This window comes from Epinephelus lanceolatus, chromosome 9, assembly GCF_041903045.1.
Source record: "Epinephelus lanceolatus isolate andai-2023 chromosome 9, ASM4190304v1, whole genome shotgun sequence".
Lineage (NCBI taxonomy): Eukaryota > Metazoa > Chordata > Actinopteri > Perciformes > Serranidae > Epinephelus > Epinephelus lanceolatus.
Genome location: NC_135742.1, coordinates 34,182,599 through 34,209,262, shown reverse-complemented (window position 1 = coordinate 34,209,262; position 26,664 = coordinate 34,182,599). Strand labels below are relative to the sequence as shown.

The window sequence follows — 26,664 nt, the reverse complement described above, 5'->3', positions numbered from 1 at the left end:
TGGCTATACAGTATACTCTACTACTCTGTACATAAAGCATACATATGCAGCATAACCTAAGTGGCTGACACATCAACACTCGTATTACATTCTAATCTCATTACTTTTTAACGCATTAAAATGTGGCATTGATTGACAGTGATTGTAATTACCTACAGCAATCTGACAATGGCTTCTGCTGGGCTACAGCATCAACGCTTGGACAAACCACACACAGAACAGCCATACACTGTGATACTAGAAACAGTAGTCATAATAAGGGACTGTTTGTTACTTGTGATTGAGTGCAAAAAGGGGAAGGCATGTAAAATATTTTTTTAGGCACTGGGGAGGGACTTTTGCATTTTTTATTTTGGCTTCAGCGAGAAGCGTACAAATTTAAATTGATGTATTTTGTACTCACGTTACCACAGATTTTTTTTAAAGAAAAGATGCCCACCCATCTGCAGGCAGGTTTGGAAGGCATGCACACCATATCCAGAAACTGTAAAAATTTCCAACAGTCCTTGGACACATCATGTGTGATGAAGAAACCATAACCAAATCTATGTCTCATTTAAAATTTGGCCAAAATTAAACTATTTGCATGAACTAACCAGCATGCACATCAAGAGTGAAGGCTTTTTTTCAACCCCAGAATTTTGTCTTGAACTTTTAACTTTGATTTTAAACATCAAAGCGTAAGTTTTAAAAATCTAATGACTGATTCATATTTGTAGCTTCAGGGAAGGTAAAAACAACAACAACAAAAGATGGAGTCACTCCTCAGCCACCCCCTTCCTCTCATAACGACCAGTCCCTTATGAAAACCCTGTGTCCACATATGAGGACATCACATTTTGGGTTTACTTGACCTTATACTTCATTCTACTTAACTTAGACCTGTTGTCCTAGTTTGTGGACTCGTTTTTGTGCCACCAGTAAGAGCACAATACACCAATCCATGTAGGCTAAAAGCAAGATGGCAGCCATTTCTGCCAAGTCAGTCTCCATCTGATCCTGACACAAAAGGTCCAAAACCTGATCACATATTATGGTTGAAACTTGTTTAGTTATGATTAATAATGTTTGTCGCTTGATATGGCAACAATTTTACCAATTTTAGCAACAGTAACAGGTTGAGACCCTGTTAATTAGGAAGTACTGGTTTGAAGACATTGGGACATTATTATCGTCTCGTTTGAGGACATTGGGACTTTGTTGTTGCTGACAATGTATAGTGTTGTATACTTATCGGGTCCTATTGATGCTAAATAGCTAAGAGAAATTAAAAATGCATACAAATTAAAAGTTCAGGTCTTAGGAGAATCACGCCACCAGGTTTTTATTTTGAAAGGCTGCAGCGGAAGCGCCGTGGTCGGTCACTGTTGCTTTGACGGCGCAGCCGCGTGCCCCGGTGGTGGGATGAGAGAGAGACAGCAGCGGGACCGAGTGACTGGAGGAGGAGGTGGAGTCTGTCCCAGCCTGCATCTGGCCCGCTCCCCTCTCTGTCACCCCGGGCCAAACCCGCCCAGCTCCTCTCACTCACTCTCCGCCTGTTCTCCCGCACGGCTCGGCTCGGACGCACGCAGCACTCACTCACAACACACAGCGAGGACCCGGAATGGAGACGGAAGGGAGCCAGAGCAGCCTGTCCACCACGGACTCCCCTCACGACCCCTGGTAACGAAAAAACTTTTTATGAGCAAACTCTCTTTCCACCTTCTGCTCCCACACCTCAGGAACAGACCGGGTATTCTGCGAGGGGACTGTGGGCTGCAGCCAGACGCACACACACACACCTCCACACAGAGAGCCTTCATGTTAAATCAGAGATGATACACTCTCTAATTCTGTCTTTGCCTCCAGGATTACACTTTTAAAACCTCAACAACGACTTTGTCTTACTGTGCAAGCCCTTAAATATCAAACTCACTAAATCCTCCTTTGGTGAATATGTGAATATCTTATATTTTCTCTTTTTTCCCCACAGCAAAATGTTCATAGGTGGACTCAGCTGGCAAACAACACAAGGTAAATCTTTTTCCACCACTTATTGCTCTCACAAAATGCCACTATGTCTTTAAAACTCCTGGCGTGGATCAGGTTTAACTAAATGAAACTCATTTGAAAAGCTGTATTTCTTAATATTTCTGTTTGTTTACATTGAAGTTGTTTATTTGTGTTCTCTTTTTTCTGAGTTTTGAGTTTGAATCCTGCTCCAGAATGAATGCACCCATTCACAGCCACCATAGCATGAATGAGTGATTCTTAAAAGCTTATTAAAAAGGGTTAAATTATACTGTTCAGTTTGTATTAAGATGAGAATTTTTAGTTGGAATTATTATTATGCACTTTATAGTTTTTTGAGTCCTGGTGACAGGTGATTATACGTCTGACACATTTAATTGAAATATGTATGAGGTTTGGTGAGAGAAATCTCAGCAGAGAGGGGAAAGTTGGACTCTCTGCAGTTGAACCCTTTGCTGAATTTTTATCACAAAGTTGTCACTTACTGTCAACATTCTGTTTGACAAATTAATGTGTCTCCTCTCCATCTTGTTTTGTCCCCCAGAGGGTTTGAAGGAGTACTTCTGCAAGTACGGCGAGGTGAAGGAGTGTATGGTGATGCGAGATCCGGTTACTAAGCGCTCGAGGTGAGGGAGCTGTGAGGCCGGCTTCTCCGCCGGAGCTGAAAGTTTATCTGACCTCCGTGATTCCTCGCTGCTCATGAAGTATCATTACATGTCAACATCAGTTTCTGTGTCATTAATACCCTCTCCCCCCTCCCCTGGTGTCTGCAGAGGGTTTGGATTCGTCACCTTTGTTGATCAGGCCGGCGTGGATAAAGTTTTGGCCCAAACCAGGCACGAGCTGGACTCAAAAACAGTGAGTTCTCTGTATTTACTTCCCACCACCGGCTAATCCCATTGCTCAGTGTTTGATTAGTGGATTTTCCAATAATCCGCTAGAGAGGTGTATCATTGCTACATTTTAGTATGTTTACTAAAGTTCCACTATGCTGATGTTTTTCTCAAACCACACCTCAGATGTGACCACTTTACATGATTAAGTCAGCCGTCGACGGTGGAGACACATGGGAGAATGTGCTCTCTCTTCGCTCTTCAGCCTAACACACAAGAAAATGTTACCCAGTGTCAATTTCCATAGAAACAAGGGGAACCGGACAGGGTTGCTCTCACTGCCAGGCTTTGATTTGGTTTCTAGGAAGAGCGGACCAAAACTTTCTCTGCTTTTTTTTCTGTCCCAAGGGGTAGAATTGACCCCAAAAAGTTTCTGTATGGAAGCAGCAAATGCAACCTGAAACCATCAAGGTGTGAAAGCAGCAGCTCCTCACAGCTTCCTGTTGATCTCAGGGAGAATAAAACTGTGAATGTAGTGCTGATAAAGCCAGGCCCTTTCACCTATGTGAATTGTAACTTAAAATGCATTAATCGCCTGTGTTGCAGTGTGTGTGTGTGTGTGTGTGTGTGTGTGTGTGTGTGTGTGTGTCTTTTTGTCAGTAATGAATGTGGGCTGGTCTGGGAACAATGTGGCCCGTTGGTCGCCATAGGGACCACTGCCCCCGCCTCTCTCCTCTGTGGGAGTGGTGATGGCTGCTGGTTAGTCACTGTATTGAAATGAGGGGAGGCTATTTCTTCTTTCCCCTTTTGTGCTCCGAGCGATGCACCTTCTCGAATCTTTGGAGGATAAGTGGAGGAGCTGAAGTAGGAAATGGAGAGCGGAAACAAATGGTGGTTTGCTGTAAAAAGTTACAAGGAAATGAGAAATTTTCATTAATATGAATCCAGAATTAGGAAGAGTGGAAGTTGTTTGATAGAGAAGTTTATCTGTATTTTTTCCATGGTTTCCCAAGTGCCCTGCTGCTGTAGTGTCACTTGCAGGCACAACAGCTCTGACAAGTAGCGGCATCATGGTTGGACGCCACTAACTCGCCATGGGGTTTGTTTCCATAGTGACCCCCCCCCCTCCCCATCCACAGTTGAAGAATGGCTCTGTCACAAAAGAATAAAAAGGAAGATAACAATGCACATCATTTACAATCATTTCTTGGATACCAGAAATCAAGACGGCGTAAACAGTCACAGATAGTGGAGCGGGGGCCGTGGTGCTGACAGTTTATCCTCACGTCCCCTCTCCTGCTATAAGCAACTTATTAAGTGTATTTCCTCCAGAGATGATTTCCCCTATTTAATTTCTCCTCTAAACTTGTGTATGTGTAAACTCCGCACAGCCTCGCGGGCTGTGGCAAGGCCTCTTGTGGCTGGCAGTTGGGTGTGTCGTGGCGTTTGGTGGGGGCTGTGGCAGCCTCAGAGAGTGTGTGCTTGGCGTGGAGAGGGCTCAGTGATCAGCCACAGGGGTTGGATGGTGAGTAGAGTAGGCCTTTTTAGACAACTCACCCTGCCCCCCTCTCCCTCTCTCTCATGCTAACAGGTTATCCTGTTAGAGAGGGGAGAGAAAAGTTCTCCAGTGGCAACAGAAAGAATGTGCCATGCTGTGACGGACTGAACCGCTCCGGCGCTGGAATTAACAGAGCTTTGCACAGCCCAGAGGCTAAAGAGCAAATACAGTGCTGCAGAGGAATTTATTGGTACTTATTGTGTTGAAGGACAGATGCTGCCCGGTTCTGACCAGCATAGGACGGGGAGTTTTACTGTGATTTATGTAACTGCTGCTCTGTTAGTTGCCCCTTTGGGTGCCCTCCCAGCTTCCTGCTATCTGTAAAGTTAGTGACGGCTGATGCAAACTGCACGTTTGTGGGACAAAGTTTCCATTCAATTGCAGCTCCAAGGTGCACAGTGGAGAGTTTTACAACAAAGTCACACAGCTCTTTGCAGAGTTGCATCAGGCCTGTTTGCGGCCCCCGTTAACCATTTCCATGCTGACTTGAGTAGAAAGAAAGAAGAGGGGGGAAGGTGGGATAACTCTGTCTGTGATTAGTATGGCTCTCCTAACTAATAGGATTGGAGTCAACAAGCTTGAGTTGTTCCTTAGAGATGTCGAGTGCTGCCCAATGGGCGCGTTGCGTTAAGTGCGTTCCCAGCTCAGGCTGTGACAGGCAGCGAGCTTGGCCAACTGTTGCATAGCTGGGATGTAGTTGGTTAAAGGGGATTGCCCTGATTTCATAAACCTCTCTTGGAATTATGTTCAGCCTCTTCCCGGTTACCTCACTGTGAGTGCAGAGAGGTTAGGCCTCTGCCCAAAAAACGCCTCTGATACCTTTAAGTGACTTAACATGTCTTTGTGTAGGACAAAGTGTCATTTTGTAAGTTTAAGACCCCCTCCAGACATGTTTCATGACATATAAAAAAAAGCACTGTCAGTATTTTGTGTCTGATGTTTTATTTACAAAAAAAGTTCAAATACCTCATTTAAAATTCTTAAAATTAGTTACTGCTTCTACCTCATTGAAAAATTCATAATCTACTAATATGCAGATTTGTTTTAAAAGTTTAACTGCTGGACATAAGAAGTCTCACAAAAAAGGCCTGTCTCTGTGTTGGAGGTTGCAACTTTCCATAACACACTGGTGTAAGTTGCATACTGGGCCACAATCGGCTGCCAGACTAGTTGTGATGCCATAAATGATGCTCATATGTCAAGGTCATAAACTCAGATTTTAGGTAAGTACAAAAGAGACATCTCCCCTCATCAGATGACTGCACTCTTGTTTCCACTTGGTGTTAACATGCATCTGGGATGATCTGATCACATGTGAACAGCTCTCCGTTTACACCTGGCACTAGAATTGTCTCATCATGCGTCTTGAGTGACCACTTGTAATCAGACTTCATTTCCCTGCTCTACATGCAAATAAACTTGTACATCATTTACATTTGCAAATACCAAATGCATTGTTTTTAACTGGTGTGAGGCAGCAATGCACATCCTGTGCCCAGTCTGCTGGAAATCAGAGGTTTGGACTTGAGTCACCTGCCTTAGACTCATTCACAGATTTGATGACTATAGATCCAACCTGACAAAATCAATGAATGTGACTTCACTTGGAGCATTTTGACTTGAAAATACTTGATATCTTCCCCAAACTTGTGCTTCGGATCAATTAATTTCCCTACATTTGCATTAAGTAACGTCAATGCTATTCATTCCTGAGTCGATGCTTAATTCCCCTGATTCACTTTGTTTGAAATGAGGTTACTGAGCTCCAGTTAGAAAAATGTATACCAAAGATAACTTTCTTTGCACAGAAAAATTACATGATGGTCAACAAAAACAAATAGCAGTATGCAAACAATGTTGGTTTAAAATTAAAGACAACTTCCAACTTCAGTGGACATTCAAAGTTGCTCAAAGGACAGTAAGGCGAGGCTAATATTAACATAGCAAACTAATGCCTAGAGTTTAGGACTTGGGACTTGTTGACCTGGAACTTAATTCGAAACTTAAGTGCGAAGACTTGAGACTTACTAGTGACTTGAAAAACAATGCCCTGGTCCCACCTCTGTGAAGAAGTTTGTCAAGACCTTGACGTAAGGACAAGATCGAAACACCACAGACAGGGTCTATTCCTTGGCGTGTTTCAGGCAAACCAAATTACCCAAGATGTTTCACATGCTTGCAATAAATCAGTTGTTTTTTGCTATTTAAAACAATGGTGTTGGTGCGCAAATGAGTACATACTTCCACCTACATGAAGGACATCAGCTGAGTAGGGAGTCCTTCACTGTGGCCTTGGACACATTAGGGTAATACTGCTGAAAGAATGAGGCCATATGCAGCCCAGACCGCTTCCGAATGTATTGTGAGCGATCTGTTCTCAAGACACATTCCCCTCGTTCCCACCAAGCAGTCCGGTTCAGTTCAGTTCAGTTCAGTTCATTACACATTAGAACAGCTATTTTTGTGTTTCCATTGACAAAAGTTGTGGATGGTACCAATAGAATCATCCCTCTGTTGAGGTACCTAGCTCAATGACCCGCTAGTAAAAGGTGAAGCTAGAAACACTGCAGTCTGTTTATTGGTCAAGAGAGAATCGTCACTCTTGCTCGACAAGGACTCAATGCACAAACCCAGCATTTTTAAACATCCCATCAATTGCAACAGAGACTGTAACCACTGTAAAGAAACTCTGACAGTGTCAGCATGCAGACATTCATCATCGGTGAAAAGGAAATTACCTTAAGTGCAAACTTGACGAAGCAGTAACGCAGCTATTACTATCTGGTAACAACTCCGCCTACATTTAAGGGTACTATTTGTGTTGGAAATATGAACCAGATCTAGTGTTGTCCGTGTTGAAACCACTCTTATGTCTGGAACCTTCTGTCTACAACGGGCTGGAGACACACAGGGTCAGATTCCGGAGTTAGCCTCCTTCAGGAACCTGATTGCGTTTCATTCGGTGGTGGGAACCTTTTGCGACCTCATGCCTTTGCTGATGCCGTCACCAGCAGGATTCAAACCCTGGACCTTCCGCATGGAAGACTAGTGCTCTAACCCCTACACTAGGAACCGGTTCTAAGGGTACTATACCGAAACTGCTTGGTGAATACGCAGCTAATGAGGATGCACTGGATTCAGTCACATCTGTACTTAAAGCTGTTAACTTATGATCTGATCACCAATGATGCATGTTAATATCAGGTGTAAACAGGGTAAAATAAGAAAACAGCCTTTCAGTGTCCAACTCTGCACAATGAAGCTCAAACATCCTGGTGAAGTGACATTTCTGAGCATAGGGGACTTTAAATACATCTTTTGACTTTGCTTTGATCAGCCTTCTCCCCCCCATGAAACAAAGCGATCTCATGAATACAGCCACTTTATCTGTTTAATTTCCACAATTTCCTCCCCACGGATGTGCTGTGTGCTGCCATGTGTTTGATTTTGTTTGTTTGTGTGTGTGTCTGTTTGTTTTTGAATGTGCACAGGAGTGTTGGACATCAGGAGGGTTGGTGACCGGAGGTGACTATCAGAGTAGTCTAGCCACCATAGAAACTAAACAGTAGAGTCTGCATCTGATCCTCCAGTCTTAGCCTATAGTCTTCTCACTCTGCTCTCTAGAACAAAAAAGAGAAAGAAAAGAAGAAAAAGAACATGCAGTGATGTCAACTTTAATTCAAGTAGAAACAACACTGTTACCCTTACTCTGGTAAACGCATGTGGTTTACCATAGAGGCTCTAGCTCTCTACTGTAGTTCAACTCTACCCTCTCATGGTTACGGACTAATCTTAGCGCTGTACTGTCTCACCATCTGTTAGTGTAACAGCAGTACAGTGTGGAGTAGTCTAGTTGTTCTCTAGCTCTATTAGACCAGTATAGACTAATATAGAGGTCTCAAATTCCAATTTTACAGCCTGTCTATGATTGCATCCTCATGGCATGGTGTGGTTCTCTCTCCAATCTTAACCTTGGTGACATTCAGTGGGCTCGTCCACATCATGTATCAATTTCTGTTGTCATTTTGTTTTGTTTTTTTGTAATTGTAGAGTTAAGGTTAATATCAAAAACTGTTAGAAGGGGTTAAGCTGGTGCTTTTTCCTGGGTGTAAACGTAAGGAGCCGCAGGGCAGAGGACGATCCGGATCACCTAAAAGCATGCAGGAAGATGAATGGTCCCTGTTGTTGTCATCACTTCCCGTGAAAAAAAGCAAAGGGAGGCAAAAACAAACAAACACAAACAAACAAAATTGCCGTCAGTGTGGTTTTGATTGACAGCTCCCTCTCCTTTGTCTCGTCTTCCTCTCCCTCCTTGGTCCTCTCACTCTCTTTCGGACACACTTGTCCTCCCTCTCGGGCTCTCCTCGCTGAGGTGAGGCGTGTTTGTGATTGTAGTGCCCGTGTGAGATTCCAGGAGATCACATGTCACACGGTAGTGACGAGAGAGAGGCAGGGATTCACTGGACATTCCCAGGCCTTCCACCTGAGCACAACTGCACACACACACACATACACACACACACACACACACACACACACACACACACACACTTACATGTACCATCACGTCAAATGTACATGTTCTTACATCATTCACATTCTAGAATAGTTGGATGAAAGCACATTAACATAGATGTACAAAGACACAGAGGTTATATCCTTGTTTTTATCTTAAATATGTGTAATCATATTTTAGTGTTAACATCAGACAGATGTACAATAACTTCTATGAGGATAGGATATTTTAAAGGGTCTGTTTCACAGGAATTAGAGGAACTGCCCTTAGTAGTTTTGGTTTTCCATGCCCATTGAGTCTGTGAGATTTTTTAAGAAATCACCAGTGCGTCTTTCCAGAAACAATGTGACACTTACTTCGCTGTTTTCATTTGAACTACTTTCTACCAAATTAACATTTCCTGTGCTCTTCCCAGGGCAAAGAATGATCCAAAGATCTAATGTAGTAGGGGCCCCAATCCTGGTTCTGGCAATATATTTAACTTTAATCTGTTCATCAGTGAGCCAAAAACGATGGAAAAGGCAAAATCCATCCAGGGCGCAGTACAAAATAAGAAAAAAAACAGAACTTGAAATTTGCACATACAATATTCTTCTATTGTTTGATATTTATTATAATTCTTTGTAAGCTAAGTTGTTTCTTTGTGTCGATTTGTAATTAGTTCTTGTTCGTAACATTTTTTCTGGAAAGAGATGCAACGATTTTATAAAAATAATTTGCAATTCTGATCTCTCAGACCCTGGGTAAATAAAAGCAAAACTATCTGCAATCAGATACCACTAAAAAAACCAAAGTGTTTTTTTTTTGTTTTGTTCTGCGTTTTTTTTAAATTTTTTTTTTTATGTAATTTCTGTGAAGCGACCCTGGAAATATTCAGCTGCATTATCACGTACTGGACGTTGAATTTATACTTCTTTATATCATCTACCGCTACATCCCTTTAAGTACACACACGGGCACAAGCTGACATGAACACACACTACTAATACTACCACTGTCTGAAGCAGGTTATGATGATATAATGAGAAAACGTTGCCATCTTTTGATTTTAGTGTGTGTTAATTTGAGAGTATACTGTGCATTCGATGGTAACTTCATTTAGATTTTCCTTCACAGTTATATATGGTATCACTCTGTTTTTCAGCACAGCGAGGCCCAAGAATGATACGCCTTAAAACAAACAGATGTCTTTGACATCATTGCTTTGATGTAGGATTGGTGAACACGTTTCTGGGCCAAGAGGAGGACAACACAGATATATTACACCTTCACTGATGAGTCGTTAAAGAATGAAAACTGAGGGTGTGATGTCAGAGTATACTGAGGGAAGGCGACAGGTTGCAGGTTCATCGGTATCACGGCACAACACTAACCAGTCCTCTCCTCTTCTGTACTCTCTCCCGCAGATCGACCCAAAGGTTGCATTCCCTCGCAGAGCTCAGCCCAAGGTCAGTCAAAGCGCCTCCTTGTTGTGCGTGCATTGTTTGAGGCAGTTTTGTGTGTGGCGAATGTTTCAGTCTCTTATAATGCCGTAATCTGATGAACACGAGCAGCACTGACATCACTGAACTGTTATGTGATCGTGTGTTAACAAAAACCTTCACAACTTTAGAGACACTCATTATTGTTAAACCTACCTAAACGTCCGTATTGTGTTTCAAGTACGCTGTGTCCTGATCTTTGCCGGTTTGTCTCCTCTGTTGACAACAACACGGTGTGCAACAGAAAGGATAGTTTAGTGAGGCAAACAGCATGAAGGGATACTGGCCTCGTAACATTTACCTCAACACAACAGATTTGAAAAAAATGGCTGCGTCACAGGTAGTCACATCGGCTCTGGTGACCCGCCAGTGTCCCAGCTGCAAAAAGTTCCATATGAGAACAAAGATAAAATGATAAAATTACAAACTCATAAAAGAACAACATGAATCACTGAAATAGCTGAATGTAGTGTTCATGGATGCTATCGTCCCATGATGCAACACACAGCGGAAATGAAAGAGTGAATCATGGTTAAAAGAAGACGTGGCTCTTGCGGACAGCGCAGAAAACAAATTAAGTTTTAATTTCAAATTTTGAGTAATGTTCTGATGTCACAGTTTGACTTACGTGTGTACACAGCTTGTGTTATATCCTGTTAGCAGGTATTTCTTGTATGCGCGCTGATTAAAAGCTGCGTCATACTATATGTTGTGTAGTGTTAGTGTACTGTAATGAATCTCAGACACACGTCCAGCATTATATGATTCCTCACTGTACCACCCACAGTCAACTAACAACAAAATGTTGCTGCACATACATGGTATGTAAAAGTATGATAATATGCCTCATAAATAACACAGATGCTGCTTGTCTCCTCCTCTGTGTGACTATGCAAGCTTATTCTGTCATGAAAGAAAGTGAAAGTGATGCAAAAGACCAAAAGAATTACATGTGCCACATGTTTGCTGCACCCAGAATTGACTTTAAATCCAATACAGGAAATAGCACTTTTTGTTTAAAGACTGAGTGTGCTGTAAGTTAGCAAACACCACATGCAGAACATAAAAGGTAACATTAGGAAATAAGTTGCGTTAGTCTGTTTGGGCTTTTTGGGCTAAGTGAAAGTGTTTAACCCTCACCAAAGTGATAGAGTGTTTAACAATGACCCCCTTTGAGTAAAAGAAAATTATATAAGAAACTAAAAGGATACTTAAAGAGCACAGACCTCCACCAAGGCCAGTGGTGTAGTCCTCTATTAAAATAATGTTAAAATATGGTTGTGCCTAGTTGAAGCCTCATCATCTCTGCTGCACATTTATTATGTATTTCTATGTTGGAAATTTTAATTTTTCCTGAATGTATCTAGTTCATTGCAGACAATTTACTTTTGGATTTGAGTAAGAGTATAAGTAGTTGTATGATGAGTGTATTTATGTTTCTACAGTCACACCTTAGTTTGAGAAAAAAGTGTTGTTACAATTGTACCAGTTCTTCCATGAAATCACTGTCCCTGAACGCTCCATAACAACTGCTTTCTGTATGAAATTTGGGCAACTACATGTGTACATAGAGTATTTTTACAGTTGGCCATGTTGTGTCACTATTAAACTTTACTATTATCTACTTAAGATGTCAGGCATTTATTAGACATTAGCCATTTATTAAAATACTTTTCAATTAATTGCTCAAAACAGCATTAAATCACTGTAAGTACTTAAAAAACTTTTCATTATTTATTGGAGCAGTAATTCCTTCAAATACTTTTAATAGGACTTTGTCGCTACACCCTTTGAACTGATGGCCTCATCTTCACTAGTGTTCACAAATGTGTGTTATTCTGTTTTCCTTCACGTCAATGACCAAAAACGTACAAATAACAATAAGCCCAAACTTTTTATTGTCTGTTTGCAAGTTTATGTTCCACATAAAAAAAAGTGAAGTTCTCTGTTATTTCTCATCTAAAGGAGCTTTTAAGAAGAGGATAATGACTATGACTATGTATTGGATGCATTACAGAGTAATCCTCATTTTGGACACATTTCACATTAATAATACAATAGATTTATTTTAAAGTATTAAAATAGAAAAGTGAAGAGCAATTCTTTGTAATTATTGTAACCTTTACAGTGCTGTTTGAGAAAAAATACACATTTTAAGCCCTTTTAAACTGGTATCCTAAAAAAATATGTTGATAACAACATGATAGAAAAGATGATAACACACAGTAGGAAAAAAAATGTGTTAATCAGTGCCTTTCCTCCTCTTGCAGTTGGTGACTCGAACCAAGAAGATCTTTGTGGGCGGCCTGTCAGTGAACACAACCATCGAGGATGTGAAACAGTATTTCGACCAGTTTGGGAAGGTGAGTGTTGTTGTTAGAGTTGTTGAGACGTCACTCTGTGGTGGAAATGAAAGACGGAGCATTAGCAATATTGCGCCGAATGAAAATGAGGATTACTTTTGTCAGTTATAACAGATTCACATAAGTTTGCCTCGTTGGCATTAGCGCAGAAACAAATCAACAGCTTAGGAACGCACACTGTAGTACCACATCTCACCAGCTCAGCCCAGTCTGATTCACCACAAATCCATCTGAGAAAAACTTCACTTGGAGTTGAGCGACCGCCTTGAAGTGAAGGGGTTACTGCGAGGAGGAGGAGGGCGAGAAAGTAGGGAGAGAAAACGCTTGGAGAGGGCAGGAAGGGAAAAATAATGAGGCTGAGAGGCTCCGGGAGCAGCAGGCGAAGTTAGGGGGACTTGAAGAGGGAGCAGAGAGGAGGGGAGGGAGAAGGGGGGGGGAGAAAAGTTTTGTAGTGAGTGTGTGGTGATGGTGAGGAAGGAGGAGGGATTATCAGAATCTGAATTAATCTGATGTAACAGCTGCTCCTACCCACAACCCCCTCCTGGCCCGTTACCGTGGTGACCTGGCTTGCCCATTGTCCCCAAGTAATTCTGCGGGTAAGGGGGTTTTGTTCTGAAGGAGGAGGGATGAGGTGGTGTTTGGGGGTGTTAGCATGAGTGTGTGTGAGTGTGTGTTGGGTGGGGGTCAACTCAGGAGTTTGGCAGCAATAAATGCAAGTCGACTAACGCTCAAAAACCGGCAAACTTATCACTCAGCCTTCGTTTTCTTGATTTATTTGTTTGTGTTTTTGTAATATTTCTATGTCAAGTTTTGTTTAAGTTGTTATATTGTGAAGACTGTGACAGACATGAGGCAGAGAATAGATGATGAGCTGACAAAGGCACCAACAAGAGAGGGAGGGCCTGATTGAGAGAGGTTTGTGGAGGCGTAAGAGAGGGAACTGGGGCAAAGATGGGGTTTGGGGGGGTTTACGGGGGCCATTATGCCTCTGTACAAAGCTAGACAAATATTTTCTTAGTTTGTCCAGAAGTTATCTGCATACTGAAAGATTCTGGATTCTTCACACTCCTAAATGTCCTCTAATACAAGACTAACCATCAACAATATGTGATGCCATGTGAGGGTTGGTTGATCGAAAATTGGATTAAAAAAAAAAGAAAAATCGCATAAACTTTTCCACCAAATCACAGGTGGACAATCTCCACCTCGAGCCCTTGAAACTTTCCAAAGTCAAACATGCGAATACTCCGTTTTAGCTGCCGCATTTCCGACTGCGTGGCACTTCATTTTCAGTGCCAAAGGCTTGGCCTCCAGTTTCCCCGTGCTCCCTCCTCAATCATAACGTCTAGATGAATTTTGCCGAGAGAGATATCGAGGGATGGACGGTGAAATGTAGGCTCCAGCCATCCATGGAAGTTCCTGATTAGACTGCCTCACTGGACCTTTTGTGTCCCGTCCTGGTGAGGACAAAGGAGCGCGGAGAGGGATGGGCAGGGGATAACAGGGAAGATGAGAGGTGAAAAAAAAAATGGATAAGAGGGAACATTGTCCGGCGGCACACTATTAAAATGCCCAGTGTTTGAAATATCAAGCAATGATGTGCGATTGACTCAGGAACCATGTTGTTGTGATGTTTCGATTGTGTGTTCACGTTGGGATTGTGTAGCTTCCTGTGTGTTTATTAGGTCTGGTTTTTAGATCTCCAGCATGACTCGATGCGTTCTTGATGTGGCAGTGTTTCCTGACCCTCTCTCTCGTCGATCAATTGATCTGCAATCTGAGTTGCTGCTCTCAGTCCTCTTGGATAAAAGTGTCAGCTAAATGGCAAAAAGAAACAGTGCTGTCGCAGAGATAGAGAGAGGAACATGTTGCAGGCGTCACGGAGTAAATGTCAGGCTGGAAGGAAGCAGTGACTTGAGAGGCATCAGAGTAACAGGTCCTCTTTCACACTGACACTCCTCACCCACCTTTGACCTTTCTGTAGGCAAACTGCCCTTGGGGGTCCACACGCACACACTCACACTGTGTGCCGATGTGACTATGACAAATTATTCAGTGGACTATATCCAGTAAACTTATTATAGAGCACAGATTCATTTACCAAATGTTTATTTGGACGTCTGTGTGCCGACCGGAGTATAAACATGTCAGCTTTTTACAAGAGAAAGAGGGAAGAAAGAGTAGAAGAGTAGGTCAACTTTGACATAAGAAACTCAGTTTGTGTGTGTGTTTGATGTGTGTGTGTGTGTGTGTGTGTGTGTGTATAGAATAGACACCTGTGTCTTTGCTCTATAAAGGGAGGCCGGGCTGGAGGGAGAGGTCAAAAAGAGAAGAGGAGGAGGAATTATGGCTGACTGTGCCAACAAACAAAGCCTCCAGGCCTCTTTGTTCTCCCTCTCCTTTTGTCTCTTCTTTCTCCTCCCTCTCCACTTTGACCCAATCTTTTTTTTTTCTTCCCCTCTCTTACAGGACTCTCTGTGCTCTCTTTTCACCATATCTCCACCTGTCGCTATTCCTCTCGCTATCAGCTCTCCCCTCTCATCGAGTCTCCACCTGCCCACAGGATTCACCTTTCTGCTTGTGACTGGCTATTTTTTTTTTTTTTTTTTGTCAGTGTTTCTCTCTTTGCGGCCCTCTCTTTGTCTCACTGGCACTCTCCCACTATTCATAAAGCATATTTGATGTTGGCTAGAGCCCTTTTATATGGACTTTTTGTACAGTTGCCATGGGAATGTCAAACTTTGGAGGGGAGAGAGGTGGCGGATTACGGGCTCTCTGTGAGAAGGATTGTGACCGGGGCAGTTTAGCAGCAAATATGACTTCCAACTTCTCATGCCACCCATTATGTCTGTTGGCTGTGTGCAGCAGCAGGGCTCGTACAGTGTTTCTTCATATTTTCCTGTCTTTGCCCCCTCGGCCTCCTTTTTGTAACCTGTCGCTCGTCTCAAGTCCTCCCCCTCCCTCCCTCTTCCCCCTCCTCTCTGTCCATCTGTTGCTGAGCCTCCCCGCAGAACTTGAGAAGGGCTGAGGTCAGGCAATATGCCGCGTGGCAAAAGAGAGAGCGCCGCCTAAAAAACTATGTTGTTTGTCTCCCCCCCAGGTCGACGATGCCATGCTCATGTTCGACAAGACCACCAACAGACACAGAGGTGAGCTGAAGTGACCCATCTCCCTGGCCGTTCTCTGCCTATGTTTCTCCTTCTCTCCGTCGACTCTTCCTCCAGTCCTGCCAGGGTATCTATTGATCCCCCTCCACCCCCCGCGGGCCTCCTTCCTGTGGGCTGAGCTGGAGGAGACGAACGGGGCTAGTCTAATTAGCCAGTCCGTTAATCTGGATCAGGATAAAGCCTCCTTAAGCACCTCCTCCCCACCCTGGGACTGATCGATTATGACAGCCTACCAGCTTTGCCCGGGCCTTCTGGCCAGGAAGGGAGGGAAGAAAGGATGAGTGCAGAATAGCAGCATTGAAAGGGGGGAAGGAGGGGGGCAAATGTGTTAAGCAGCTATTACAGCACTGATTACTGGAGACTATTAGCTGTACTGCTGCACAGAGAGGCCTACTGTCTAAATCCAACACACTATGAAATTTTCTTAGTCATGAATTTGTGCCGTCCTCCCCAGGGTTTGGCTTTGTCACGTTTGAGAACGAGGACGTGGTGGAGAAAGTCTGCGAGATCCACTTCCACGAGATCAACAACAAAATGGTGAGCAGCTTGATTTGTCAACAACACTCACAGTAACACCATGTTGTGTGGAAACTACAGGTAGTGATTTGTCTTTTGTCCGGAAACAGGTGGAGTGTAAGAAAGCTCAGCCCAAGGAGGTGATGTCCCCCACGGGCTCAGCCAGGGGGCGCTCTCGTGTGATGCCCTATGGAATGGACGCCTTCATGCTGGGCATTGGTATGCTGGGTAAGGTAGTATTGATCAGAACAGGAAGGATGTGGCTGCATACGTGAACATGACAATAAGTATTCCAGCTCTAAGGCCGCAAATGTCTCAAAGGTCACACAGGGCCTCATGGGGAGAAAACTGACCACTTAACTCGGCTCACAACTCTCCACCATGCAGCCTTGATTATCCAGATCTCAGACTGTAGAAGTGATGTTGAAACTGCTCATAGCTGTGAACAGTCAGTTATGTGCAGGGGGTTTTACGTCAATACCTGCAGCTGAACATATTCAAAGTCTGTGTGCAAGAACATGCTAATCATTTAAATGGCTCATGTTTAACAGATAAACGGTGAACTGGATGTACCCGTCTGCAATTAACGAATTTGAGTGTTGTCAACTCATGACAGTCAGTGACACTCATACACTGAGTTTAACCGTCAATATATGTGTCCCCCACCTAAATATGAACCAAACCTTTTCCTTTACATAAGGGTTTGCTACAAATTTTAACGAGGGACACGGTTTAACGGGGGAACAGACTTTGACACACAGCAGTTCAGACCATGCAACTACCACTGCTACTGAAGCCACTTCATATGAATATCTGAAGGAGTTGAATGAGGAAATCAGTACAGATTACAATAGAAAAAAACTGACATTTAGATGCAATTTATTCACGCCGGCAACGAATTTGAAACAACACGTCGAGTTGAAGCATCTGACCAGTCGTGGGCAATATCTCCAAGTGAATGATCATCACAAAATTTACACTATTTTAAAAAAAGGAAGACATGAACGTAAACTAGTTCATTTTTTGGAACTGTGAGCTTTAAATTTCAAATTGTGAGCTATGAATGCAAACTAGTTTATTTTAATGTGTGACCTGAACGTTGAGCTAGCTCGTTAAGTGTGAATGTGCAAACACTGCTCAGTCTACTATTTACATACATATACATTCCAGTTATGCATTGCGTTATAGTCTAATTCATCTCAGTGAGCACTTCAGCAATTTAGAATTGCACTTCCATAAAGTTTTGGGACTCACAAGTGACAGACTTAAAAAACGGACAGTCAAAAAAAGAAGCATCAGAGGCAGGAGATATCCTGACTCAGTCTCTAGTAGTCCCTGGTGACATCACTTTGACATCATCAGGGCATTATTTTTAAATTTTGGAAATCTCCCTCCACATTTTTCAACTGTCGTCACCTCAACATGACTCCTTGAGACGAGTAAATTGAACCTCAAGTGTGAAATTTGTGGAATGGCCCTTTAATAAATCTGCTCTCCTCATTGCGTTGAACGTTATACTCTGCAGTCGGGCCAACTCATTAACAGATCTTTGTACTCACAGCAGTCAGGACTTGTTTGTGCATCTGAAGCTTAGCTTGCCACACCGATGCTACCACCTACTGTTCAGTCTGAGAACAGCACCTTCCTCTTCAGTGATACGATCAGACAGTGCTCATAAGATGATATATCACCACACTTTTAAAGACAATGCAAAAATATTAAATTAGTTGTGCTGTCTTGTGGCACTCCTAACAAATAACATTATATTATCTGTCCGAATATTGTTCTGAGGTCAGTTCTCCAGGTGTGAGTGTGTCGCACACAGAAAATCTGTGTAATGTGCACTGCTGAGAGTGAAACACAAGACAAAGACACTAAGCTGCTCAGTCCGGTCTTTGTAAAGAAATCACAGGTGTAGAATATCACCCACCTGCGTGTCACAGACTGTACCAGGCTTCACTGTTAGGGGGCAGCACATCCACACACCTGTTCCTCATTTTGTGCCTGTGGGTGTTGTTGGTGTTTGCTGTGATCTGGATGTTGATGGTGATTTTGTTTCCACAGGTTATCCGGGCTTCCAGACAGCCACCTACACCAGTCGGAGCTACGCTGGCATCACTCCTGGATATACATATCAGTTCCCTGGTAATCACAGCACACTCCCTGCTCCTGATACACTCTGACTTGTTTCTGTCACATTAACTGAGAGATAGATACACAGCCACAGATAGCAGGTGTAGGTGTTGTCCAATGTATTTCCATGGAGATGACTGAGACAGAAAAGTAAATTTCTTAAGTGTCTGGCAGTGTACCTGTCATGCAACGACAGCACAGACACTAAATCCTTGTGATCCTTGTAGCATATAGACAAACAACAAAAATACACTCAAATATTCACTACGTGCAGGGATAGAAGGGAATGAAAGTTGTGCTTGTTGTACTTTAATAATCTAAATAGTCTTTCTGTTGTTTGCTGAAGAATTTGACACAAATTATGATGATAAAAACATATTCTTGTCAGCTGCCAGAGACTACCCATGTTTTGTGTTGGGCAGCTGCACATTAAAGAATAGTCTACAGCTGTGCTAGCAGCTTTTTGTGCTTTGTGCGTGAGATTAAAGCTAACATCAGCATGCTAACATGCTACTTTTTATCGTGTAATATTTTACAAGTTTGATCATCATAGTTTAGCATGCTAGCACACTTATATTTGCAAATTTAGCCCTGCAATAGTCTGTCCACCTGTCCAGGGTGTCTCACCTCTTGCCTAGTGTCAGCTGGGATAGGCTTCAGCCTCCCCGCGACCCCTAACATGATAAGCAGTTACACAAAATGAATGTTTTGCAAATTGTAACTATTCCTACTAAGTATGACATAAAATTAAATATGTAGTGCTTTCCAGCTGTGTACTAAGTGGATTTTGTATAGTGTTGTATAGTTTTTTGGACATACTCAGTAACACCCCACAATGCATCGTGGCTCCTTAAACTGTCCAGTGTCGGACTGCAAGGCTGACTGTTAAAGTAATTAACTAATATAATAATTACAAATGTGTCATTAAGGTGTAGTTCAGAGGAAAAATGCAGGAGCTCACATATAAAATGTACTGTAGAAAACATATTTAACACTAAAATATTTAATAATGTGAATTTTCCTTTAAAATGATACTGGATTTGTTTAATTGTCATAGGCAGTACGCAGCACATACAGACTCAGAGTGTAGTATGCAGTACGTTATTAAATGATTTTGAACACAACCATTGCCCAGCTGAAGCTGATGGAAATGTTCTGCAGGTATTTGTTCATAAACCAAACTATTGGACAAATGGAAACTGTTTCCTGAAAATCAGAATCTATCCTTTGGAGACCTCAGATATACAGCACATTGCAAATGTCACAGCAATCAATCTGATAGTTGCAGCAGAGCTAAATATGTATTCATCCCATAAGCAGCAGGTCAACATGTAGTGTTGCCTTGTAATGAATGATTGATCGTGGATGATGTTGGTGTGAGTGCTCTTCTGAGTTGAATAAATAAACTTGTTGTTTGTTGACCTGACAGCAGACACACTGTCACAAATACAAACATGTTTCCATAGAAGCACACGAAACACTGTGAGTGTAAATGGCTGCTTGTAAATATCAAGGAGTGGAATCACATGTGCTTAGCTCGTGTACAAGTGTGTGTGCGTGTGCGTGCTTACATGTTAGTGTGGCAGTGTATGTCACTAGAGTATATGAAGTTACTCTGGAAGTTAATTCCAAAATTAAATGTTTTACATATGGATGAAACCAAATCACACTCTTGAGTTAAGGTTATTAGTTTGTATGACAAAATTATAACATTTGCTGTATTTCTTGCTATTTTAAACTGATTTCAACACAACTTTATTGACTATAAAACATTCTTCCATCCTGTAATTCCTGTTTGCATCCCTCAAACCTTGTGTATTCCAATATGTACTCTCCATACCTCCTGCCTGACGTCACCTCGGAGGTGTTTCCTTGCCTGTGTGTGTGCGTGTGTTCTCCTTGCTGGCGGTGGTCGTGTGTGTCTCAACAGCACTCTGATGTTTCTGTTTTAGAGTTCCACTTAGAGAGGACTCCCCTTCTGACTTCACCCCACCCCCCTGAGCTCACAGGTCAGTCAGTCCCTCCTTTGGACTTTACAAGCAGCGTGTTGTCAGTCTGCTACACTCTTTGGTTTGCATGTTTGTGTTTGTCAGTCCTCCTCGGTCTCTATCTGAAGGCAGGATTGCTGACAGTAATGAGGGAGGTTTGACTTTAAAGGCTCCCTTCAGTGACCTCATCAACTCCTTCTTTATCCTTTCTTTACACACTCTCGTTAAGTTTTTACTTACACCTCCTTGTATTCACAAGGCTCGGTTTAAGTTATCAGAAAGTTGTTGGGGTCACTGGGGTGAGACATTTAAGGTGTGTTATTAGTTATCTAAGTGTTTGCACACAAAGACATTTAACCTGGAGCTTTTCTTGTCTGTCTCTTCAGCCATTCCTCTCACAGCATATGGACCAATGGCAGCAGCAGCGGCAGCAGCAGCAGTAGTTAGAGGTATGGACATTTAAAGGGACAACGCTACCATGTGAAATTAAGGGGACCAACCAATGACATGTGGAATTCCCAGACCTCAAAAGTAGCTTTGAAAATAATGACATTTTTTTAGTTTATTTTCACCAGAACTTGATTTCTTATCTTGATAATCAATAATATTGTTCGTATCTCATTTTGAATGCAGCAACCTGATGCTCTGCAGTGTTCTGTTAGTTCCCCCCAGTAAAACTAGTCAGATACTACCCTGTCCCACTTCAGCAGAATCATTCTGACAGTCTATGAGAAAAAGGCTGACATGAAATACAACTTCCCCAGGAGTCATTTACACCTGCAATAATTGATTGTTGGCCACTAGAGGGCAGCAGAATTAAGCTTTAAAGACAACACAGATACACTGTACTATCATCTCAGTATGGGAGAACATGTTAACAAAAAGTTGTTTATTTACACAAAGAGCAGATATGAAGCAACATTATCATTCATGTGGAGCTTTGATTCTGGCCAGCTAACAAATGTATGACAATGTTAACTTACCATTTCGCTCCATTGTTGGCCTTCACCAACTCCTGAGACAAATATCTGTCCCTTCAGTTGTTGATGTTTGACTGTGTTCACCAGATAGTTGCTAACTTTGTCTGTCAGCTATTTGGTGCTAGGCAGATAGTGTGCAGTGCAGAAAACAATGCTGATGAGAGCAGCAATGGCCGTTCTGAGGAGAGGGGCGTAATATTAAGCCTGGGCTCTCCTCTTGTCCCTCAAACTGTGGCGAATAATTTCATTTTTCATCCCATATTTATTCCCAAAGGAGGGGAATTGTAATTATACATGGGCAGCAATAAATAAAATGTATACGAAAGCTGACAGGTGAACTCTCAAAGAATGGATTGTGGCTGTTGATAGCACCATGAATTGTGCATCACTGGTAACCATTATCTGCCTTGTCTCAGGGTCAGATTCTCAAAAGGTATTGCAGAAATTATATTATGGCACAAACACACCCATAAAGTTGTGCAGCTGAGTGCTATTTGTCCCTTTTTTTGCAGCTGATTGCAATTATCCATGAGGCAAAGTACAAATGTTACCTTTACATCAAGAACACAGTAGTCAGAATGACAGCAGAGAGAAAAGGAAAACTGAAGTTTTCAGACTACAACCTGACCAATGAGGCGCAGAGATATTCCTTAAAACTTAGAGGAATTTGATCAAGTCAAGGCGGGACACCCCTAACTGCACTCCAGTTACCTCCAAGTCTCTTAAGACATTAGTAATTTTAATGTAACTGCATGTGGCTATTAGTGCAGCTCCCTGTGAAATGGACTGTGTTTGCAATAAGGGTCATATGCACAGAAAGGGGCCAATTTTGCACCAAATGTTTGTATATTATCAGATTTAAATAAGTGCAAAAAGCAGATGAGCCCTGAGACTCTGTTTGCTTGGCAGTGCAGTTAGGGGTGCATTTTACTCTTTGAGGGTGCTTTGAGAATTACAGTTTCTTCTTGTCTTATTCATGCACAATTAGCACCCAAAAAAGCCACGCAATCCATTTATAGATTCACCCCTGAATGAGGATTCCTGTGTTTATAAGTATTTGTGTATCGTTAGCCTTTTGGAGTACCAAACCTAAGGGGTAGTGGTGGTATGTAACAGTTGTACGTAATGTATTTGTAACCAACCCCTCGCCACTAAGTGACAGTATAATAGTGGGCTGTAAAACCAAAATAATGAGGGGAACTGCAGAGTCAGGTGATAATTCATCTTTCTCACTACACATAGTCACTGGATCAATTGTTAGTTATAGGCATACTGATTATAGACACTTTAGAAGAGGGTACATATCTTTCACATGGAAAGAAACTCTGAAAATTGTTGTTTTTTTTATTCTAATTTCAGGCTCCACCCCGTCTCGCTCAGCTGGATTTTTAGGTACGAGCAGCCCGGGGCCGATGGCGGACCTGTATGGAACAGCCAGTCAGGAGTCTGCTGTCAGCAGTTACCTCAGCGCTGCAAGCCCAGCTCCAAGCACTGGATTCAGCCATAGTTTGGGGGTAAGATAACCTCTCTGCTCTTGACTTTATTATGTTTGTATCATAAGTTAAAGCTGTAGGTCATGTGACTGTTGTAGTCAGTGAAATTACAGGTGTGTTTCTATCTTAACATTTCAAGGGCACAAGAGTACATTAAAAAGAGATGTCAAAAAAATGTCAAAGTGCTGCTGTGAATCTTTTGGATCTATTATGCTCTAAATAAGACGAAAGGAAGTAGCAAAGGCAGGTCTGGCTATGCCATCATTTATCTGAGAAATGTCTCCATTCACTGCTCTGCTCATCTTTAGCTGCACATTATTATTTTTTTCCTCCATTTTATTTATTCCAAATTTATGACCTTATTTAAAATTTGCATTAAAACTAGTGGATAGAAACTCACTTACCAATACGTTCTCACTCTAAACTCATCAAATAACAGGCAGCTTGGTCAGTGGCCCTAAGCTTCAAACTATGACGCTCTACGTGTCCCTCTACGGTCAGTTTTGGACATGTCAGTTTCTGTGTCAGTGTCCACTATTTACACGCCACAATGTCTTTCAGAATAAACCACCATCTTCACAGGAAACGTAGGTTTCGCCGCTAAAACTACACTGTTGGTTAGGTTTAAAAAAATCTGTAATCATTTTGGTTAAAATAATTACATTTCTTACAGTTACTTATCGAAAATGTCACATGATGACTACATGACATAAAATAAGGCAATAATTTTGTTCCATGGTTGAAAAAACTCAAGTTGACTTTTGGTTTCATATGAGAAATGAACACCAGTCTCCCAGGTGAAAGTGTAGTATGTGTTTGACCCATCCACCACCCCTCCCTCCGCCCTACTCGGACTTTCTTGCTCTTTGTGCTCTTTCTCGCACTGTGTTATTTCAGTGAATGAGATTATACTGGAGGTAGCTGAAAGCGTGGGCATATACTCATACAGATGCTGTAAGGTGCCTTGTGCGCCAGTAACAGACACCAAGGGCCACAGACCAGGCTGCCATATTTAACGTCCTGGTAGTCAGATTGGGTTGCACTGAATCATGTGCCTGTGCTTCTCAGCTGTGTGTCATCATGACTCGGCGTTTGTGTAGTTATTCTTTCCAACAATATACTGCAGCAGCCCACTTTGCTAATGAGCATATTCATCCAGAAAGAAGGAACTAATCAGCAAATTCAGACATTAAAGTTGACATTAAAGTCTGAGAACAAATAGTGAACTTTAAACTTGTATGCTTGCTCCCACAGGGCCCTTTGATTGCCACGGCCTTCACTAACGGATATCACTGAGAGTGTAAGTCATCATCTTGTTTTAAACCTCACATATAAGACTGATTCAGTGGGACTCACCTGTGAGTAACTGGGTGTTTTTTTATGTGTCAGTGCAGAGCTGTAGACTGAGAGCTGGAAGGAGTTGAAGCTGCTTTGGAGCTGATCTGGCCTGTCTCTGTCCAGTCCACCTCTCCGGCTGGTGCAGTTGAACCCTCACCCCTCCACCTTGGTGTCAGCTTGAATCCAGCCCACCCTACTGACGCCTACCGACACTAAACTCCACCTCCTGAGGAAAAAAAAAAGAAAGTTCATAAATGGAGCGAAAAAGTTGATCACTACATGTAAAAGCAACACATACAGATGCTGTATTTTTAGTGTTTTTTTTTTTTTTTTGTTCTTTCTTTCTGTCATTATGTTTCACCTTGCTGTTTTTTTTTGTGATGGCTGCGTTGTTTCTTTATCTGTTTTGGCTGTTTTATTGGGTTATGTGAACCTGGTCTCTCTGAGAGCAGAGGAGAAAAGTCTCCAGGTGAAGCCTGTTTGAAGGTCAGGAGCTGTAATTTGTACTGGAAAACTGTATATTTGTCACTAGTTCATACTGAATTTTAACAAAACATTTGTGATTAATACTGTTTCTTGAAATGTGTCACAAAGTGTATATCTTGGTAGGTTTTTAACAAAGACTTGTTACACTAATAACAGTCAGACGACAAAGGTCATTAGTCACAGTTACATAATAGGCCTACATGAGCTGTACAATTTTGTAAAATATTGTAAATATGACTGGTTTCTGGGGGGGCACGGCTAATTTTTGTGTTTGGGAGGCTTTTGGAGAAATAATACGATTGCTTCTTTCATCATATGCATTGGAAAGCTTGACTGTTACGTCTCCAAGTTCCACACAGAGGTCAAGAACAGTGCAGTATGTTTGTCTGTCAATATGAGACCAGCCACATACTGTAATCATCTCCAGGCATTTTATAAAGGACGTGTCATTTGATTCTGTTACTGCATTTAAAAACTGCCTCAGAGTTGAAGCACTTTGAGTTGAGCAGGAGAGCGGCTGAATCTGGAACAACACTTTACTTTTGGGGATAACTGGGTGTGAAAATGCTCCTTCTGTCAGGAGAGAGAAAAAAAACATGCTGTTTTCTTACTTTGTCATATTGTTGTTTTAACTGTGATTTTCAATATGTGATGATTGTTTGTGAAGGGAAATGAAGGAGCAGTGTTCAGGAGCAGTCATGCACGGTTAACAGTGTTCTGACTGATCCACTCTGCAGGTTGTGTTGATGTTTGCGTGAGCGTCATATGGTTTTATACACATTGGTTTCCAATGTGCCATGTTATGTTTTTTTGGGGGGGATTGTACCTCAGTTGCAAATGTGAAATTTGAATCTGACTTTTTTATTATTACATTAACATCTATGTCAAAGTGTGGATGGTTGAACCTTTTAGAAAGGTGGCTTTTCCAACAGGAAAGGGGGACTCTTATTAACTCTTGTTTACCTGTCACCCCTCTTCCAATCACTGCATATCCACTGGAGGTCACAGACTGTAGCAATGTGACAGCTATTTTTAGACCAAAACAATTATGTTCAGAGCTACTATGACGTTGCACTGGCCGATCACAAAAAAATGTGTTTTCCTTCGAATGTTAGCTTAAGAACAAAGCACTCTTGATTTACCAGGTTTTACATTTTGATACACTCGCTCACACTGCTGCGGGCTACCATGGTAGTTCATACTTTGATGCTGTTTTCACTGAAAAATAACAATCTTGTCAACACTGTAACATTTTCTGATTTTCTTTTTCCTGTCATGTTTATTCCTTTGAAAAAAAAAAAAACTTTTTAAAATTCCTAATAAATTATTTTAAAACATTCCATTTATGTGTCCTGTTTGACCTGCTTGGGTTTTTGCACCTAATATTTTTTCTTCTTTTGAATGAGACGTGAACAGAAATGCAAATTTGGTTAAAGGATCAAACTTTTCATATTTATGAAGCTATTTTTTTTCTCAGGGTTTAGGATTTTTGGCATTTTTCATTAGCAATAAATGGTGCTATGTGGCCCTCTTCACAGTTTAGTTAGGATAGTCTGATAATAGGCAAAAATCTGGAAAAGGAAAAAAATGTCAGAATTTAAAAACACACTCTCTCGCTGTAGCTCTCCCTCTCTGTCCTAAACCCCTCCCGCCAGACAACCACTGGCATATGAACCAAGTGGCGACCTAAAACCAACATGGAAGTGCCAAAAACTGCTGTTCTTTGAATGGCCCCTTGAGCCTGGCTCTCTTTAGCTAATTTAAACATTCATGACAACTTTACCAGGGCTGAATTTTTATAT

At 42.0% G+C, this 26,664-nt stretch overlaps 1 protein-coding gene across 3 annotated transcripts; it reads left to right on the top strand.

Moving 5' to 3' along the window:
- The first annotated feature begins 1,427 nt into the window (after window positions 1-1,427).
- msi1b (musashi RNA binding protein 1b) lies at window positions 1,428-26,204 on the top strand. Of its 3 annotated transcripts, none has more exons than XM_033619734.2 (15): window positions 1,430-1,662; window positions 1,973-2,013; window positions 2,555-2,636; window positions 2,784-2,868; window positions 10,324-10,365; window positions 12,669-12,761; window positions 15,862-15,910; window positions 16,383-16,465; window positions 16,555-16,672; window positions 18,509-18,589; window positions 20,530-20,586; window positions 20,952-21,014; window positions 22,905-23,059; window positions 24,293-24,338; window positions 24,433-26,204. In XM_033619734.2, the coding sequence occupies exons 1-14, from the start codon at window positions 1,604-1,606 to the stop codon at window positions 24,332-24,334; spliced, it is 1,050 nt and encodes a 349-aa protein (XP_033475625.2). In that variant the 5' UTR covers window positions 1,430-1,603; the 3' UTR covers window positions 24,335-24,338; window positions 24,433-26,204. The 3 variants fall into 3 exon arrangements, with proteins under 3 accessions (XP_033475626.2, XP_033475625.2, XP_033475627.2); XM_033619736.2 differs by having other exon boundaries at window positions 24,428-26,204; XM_033619735.2 differs by lacking the exon at window positions 20,530-20,586 and having other exon boundaries at window positions 1,428-1,662; window positions 24,428-26,204.
- The last annotated feature ends 460 nt before the right edge of the window (window positions 26,205-26,664 follow it).

Bases quoted from the DNA above. Each gene is read 5' to 3' on its own strand.
- msi1b (XM_033619734.2), top strand. From the start codon at position 1,604: ATGGAGACGGAAGGGAGCCAGAGCAGCCTGTCCACCACGGACTCCCCT. The intron at 2,637-2,783 runs GTGAGGGAGCTG...TGGTGTCTGCAG, and splicing joins CCGGTTACTAAGCGCTCGAG to AGGGTTTGGATTCGTCACCT. The intron at 12,762-15,861 runs GTGAGTGTTGTT...TCTCCCCCCCAG, and splicing joins ATTTCGACCAGTTTGGGAAG to GTCGACGATGCCATGCTCAT.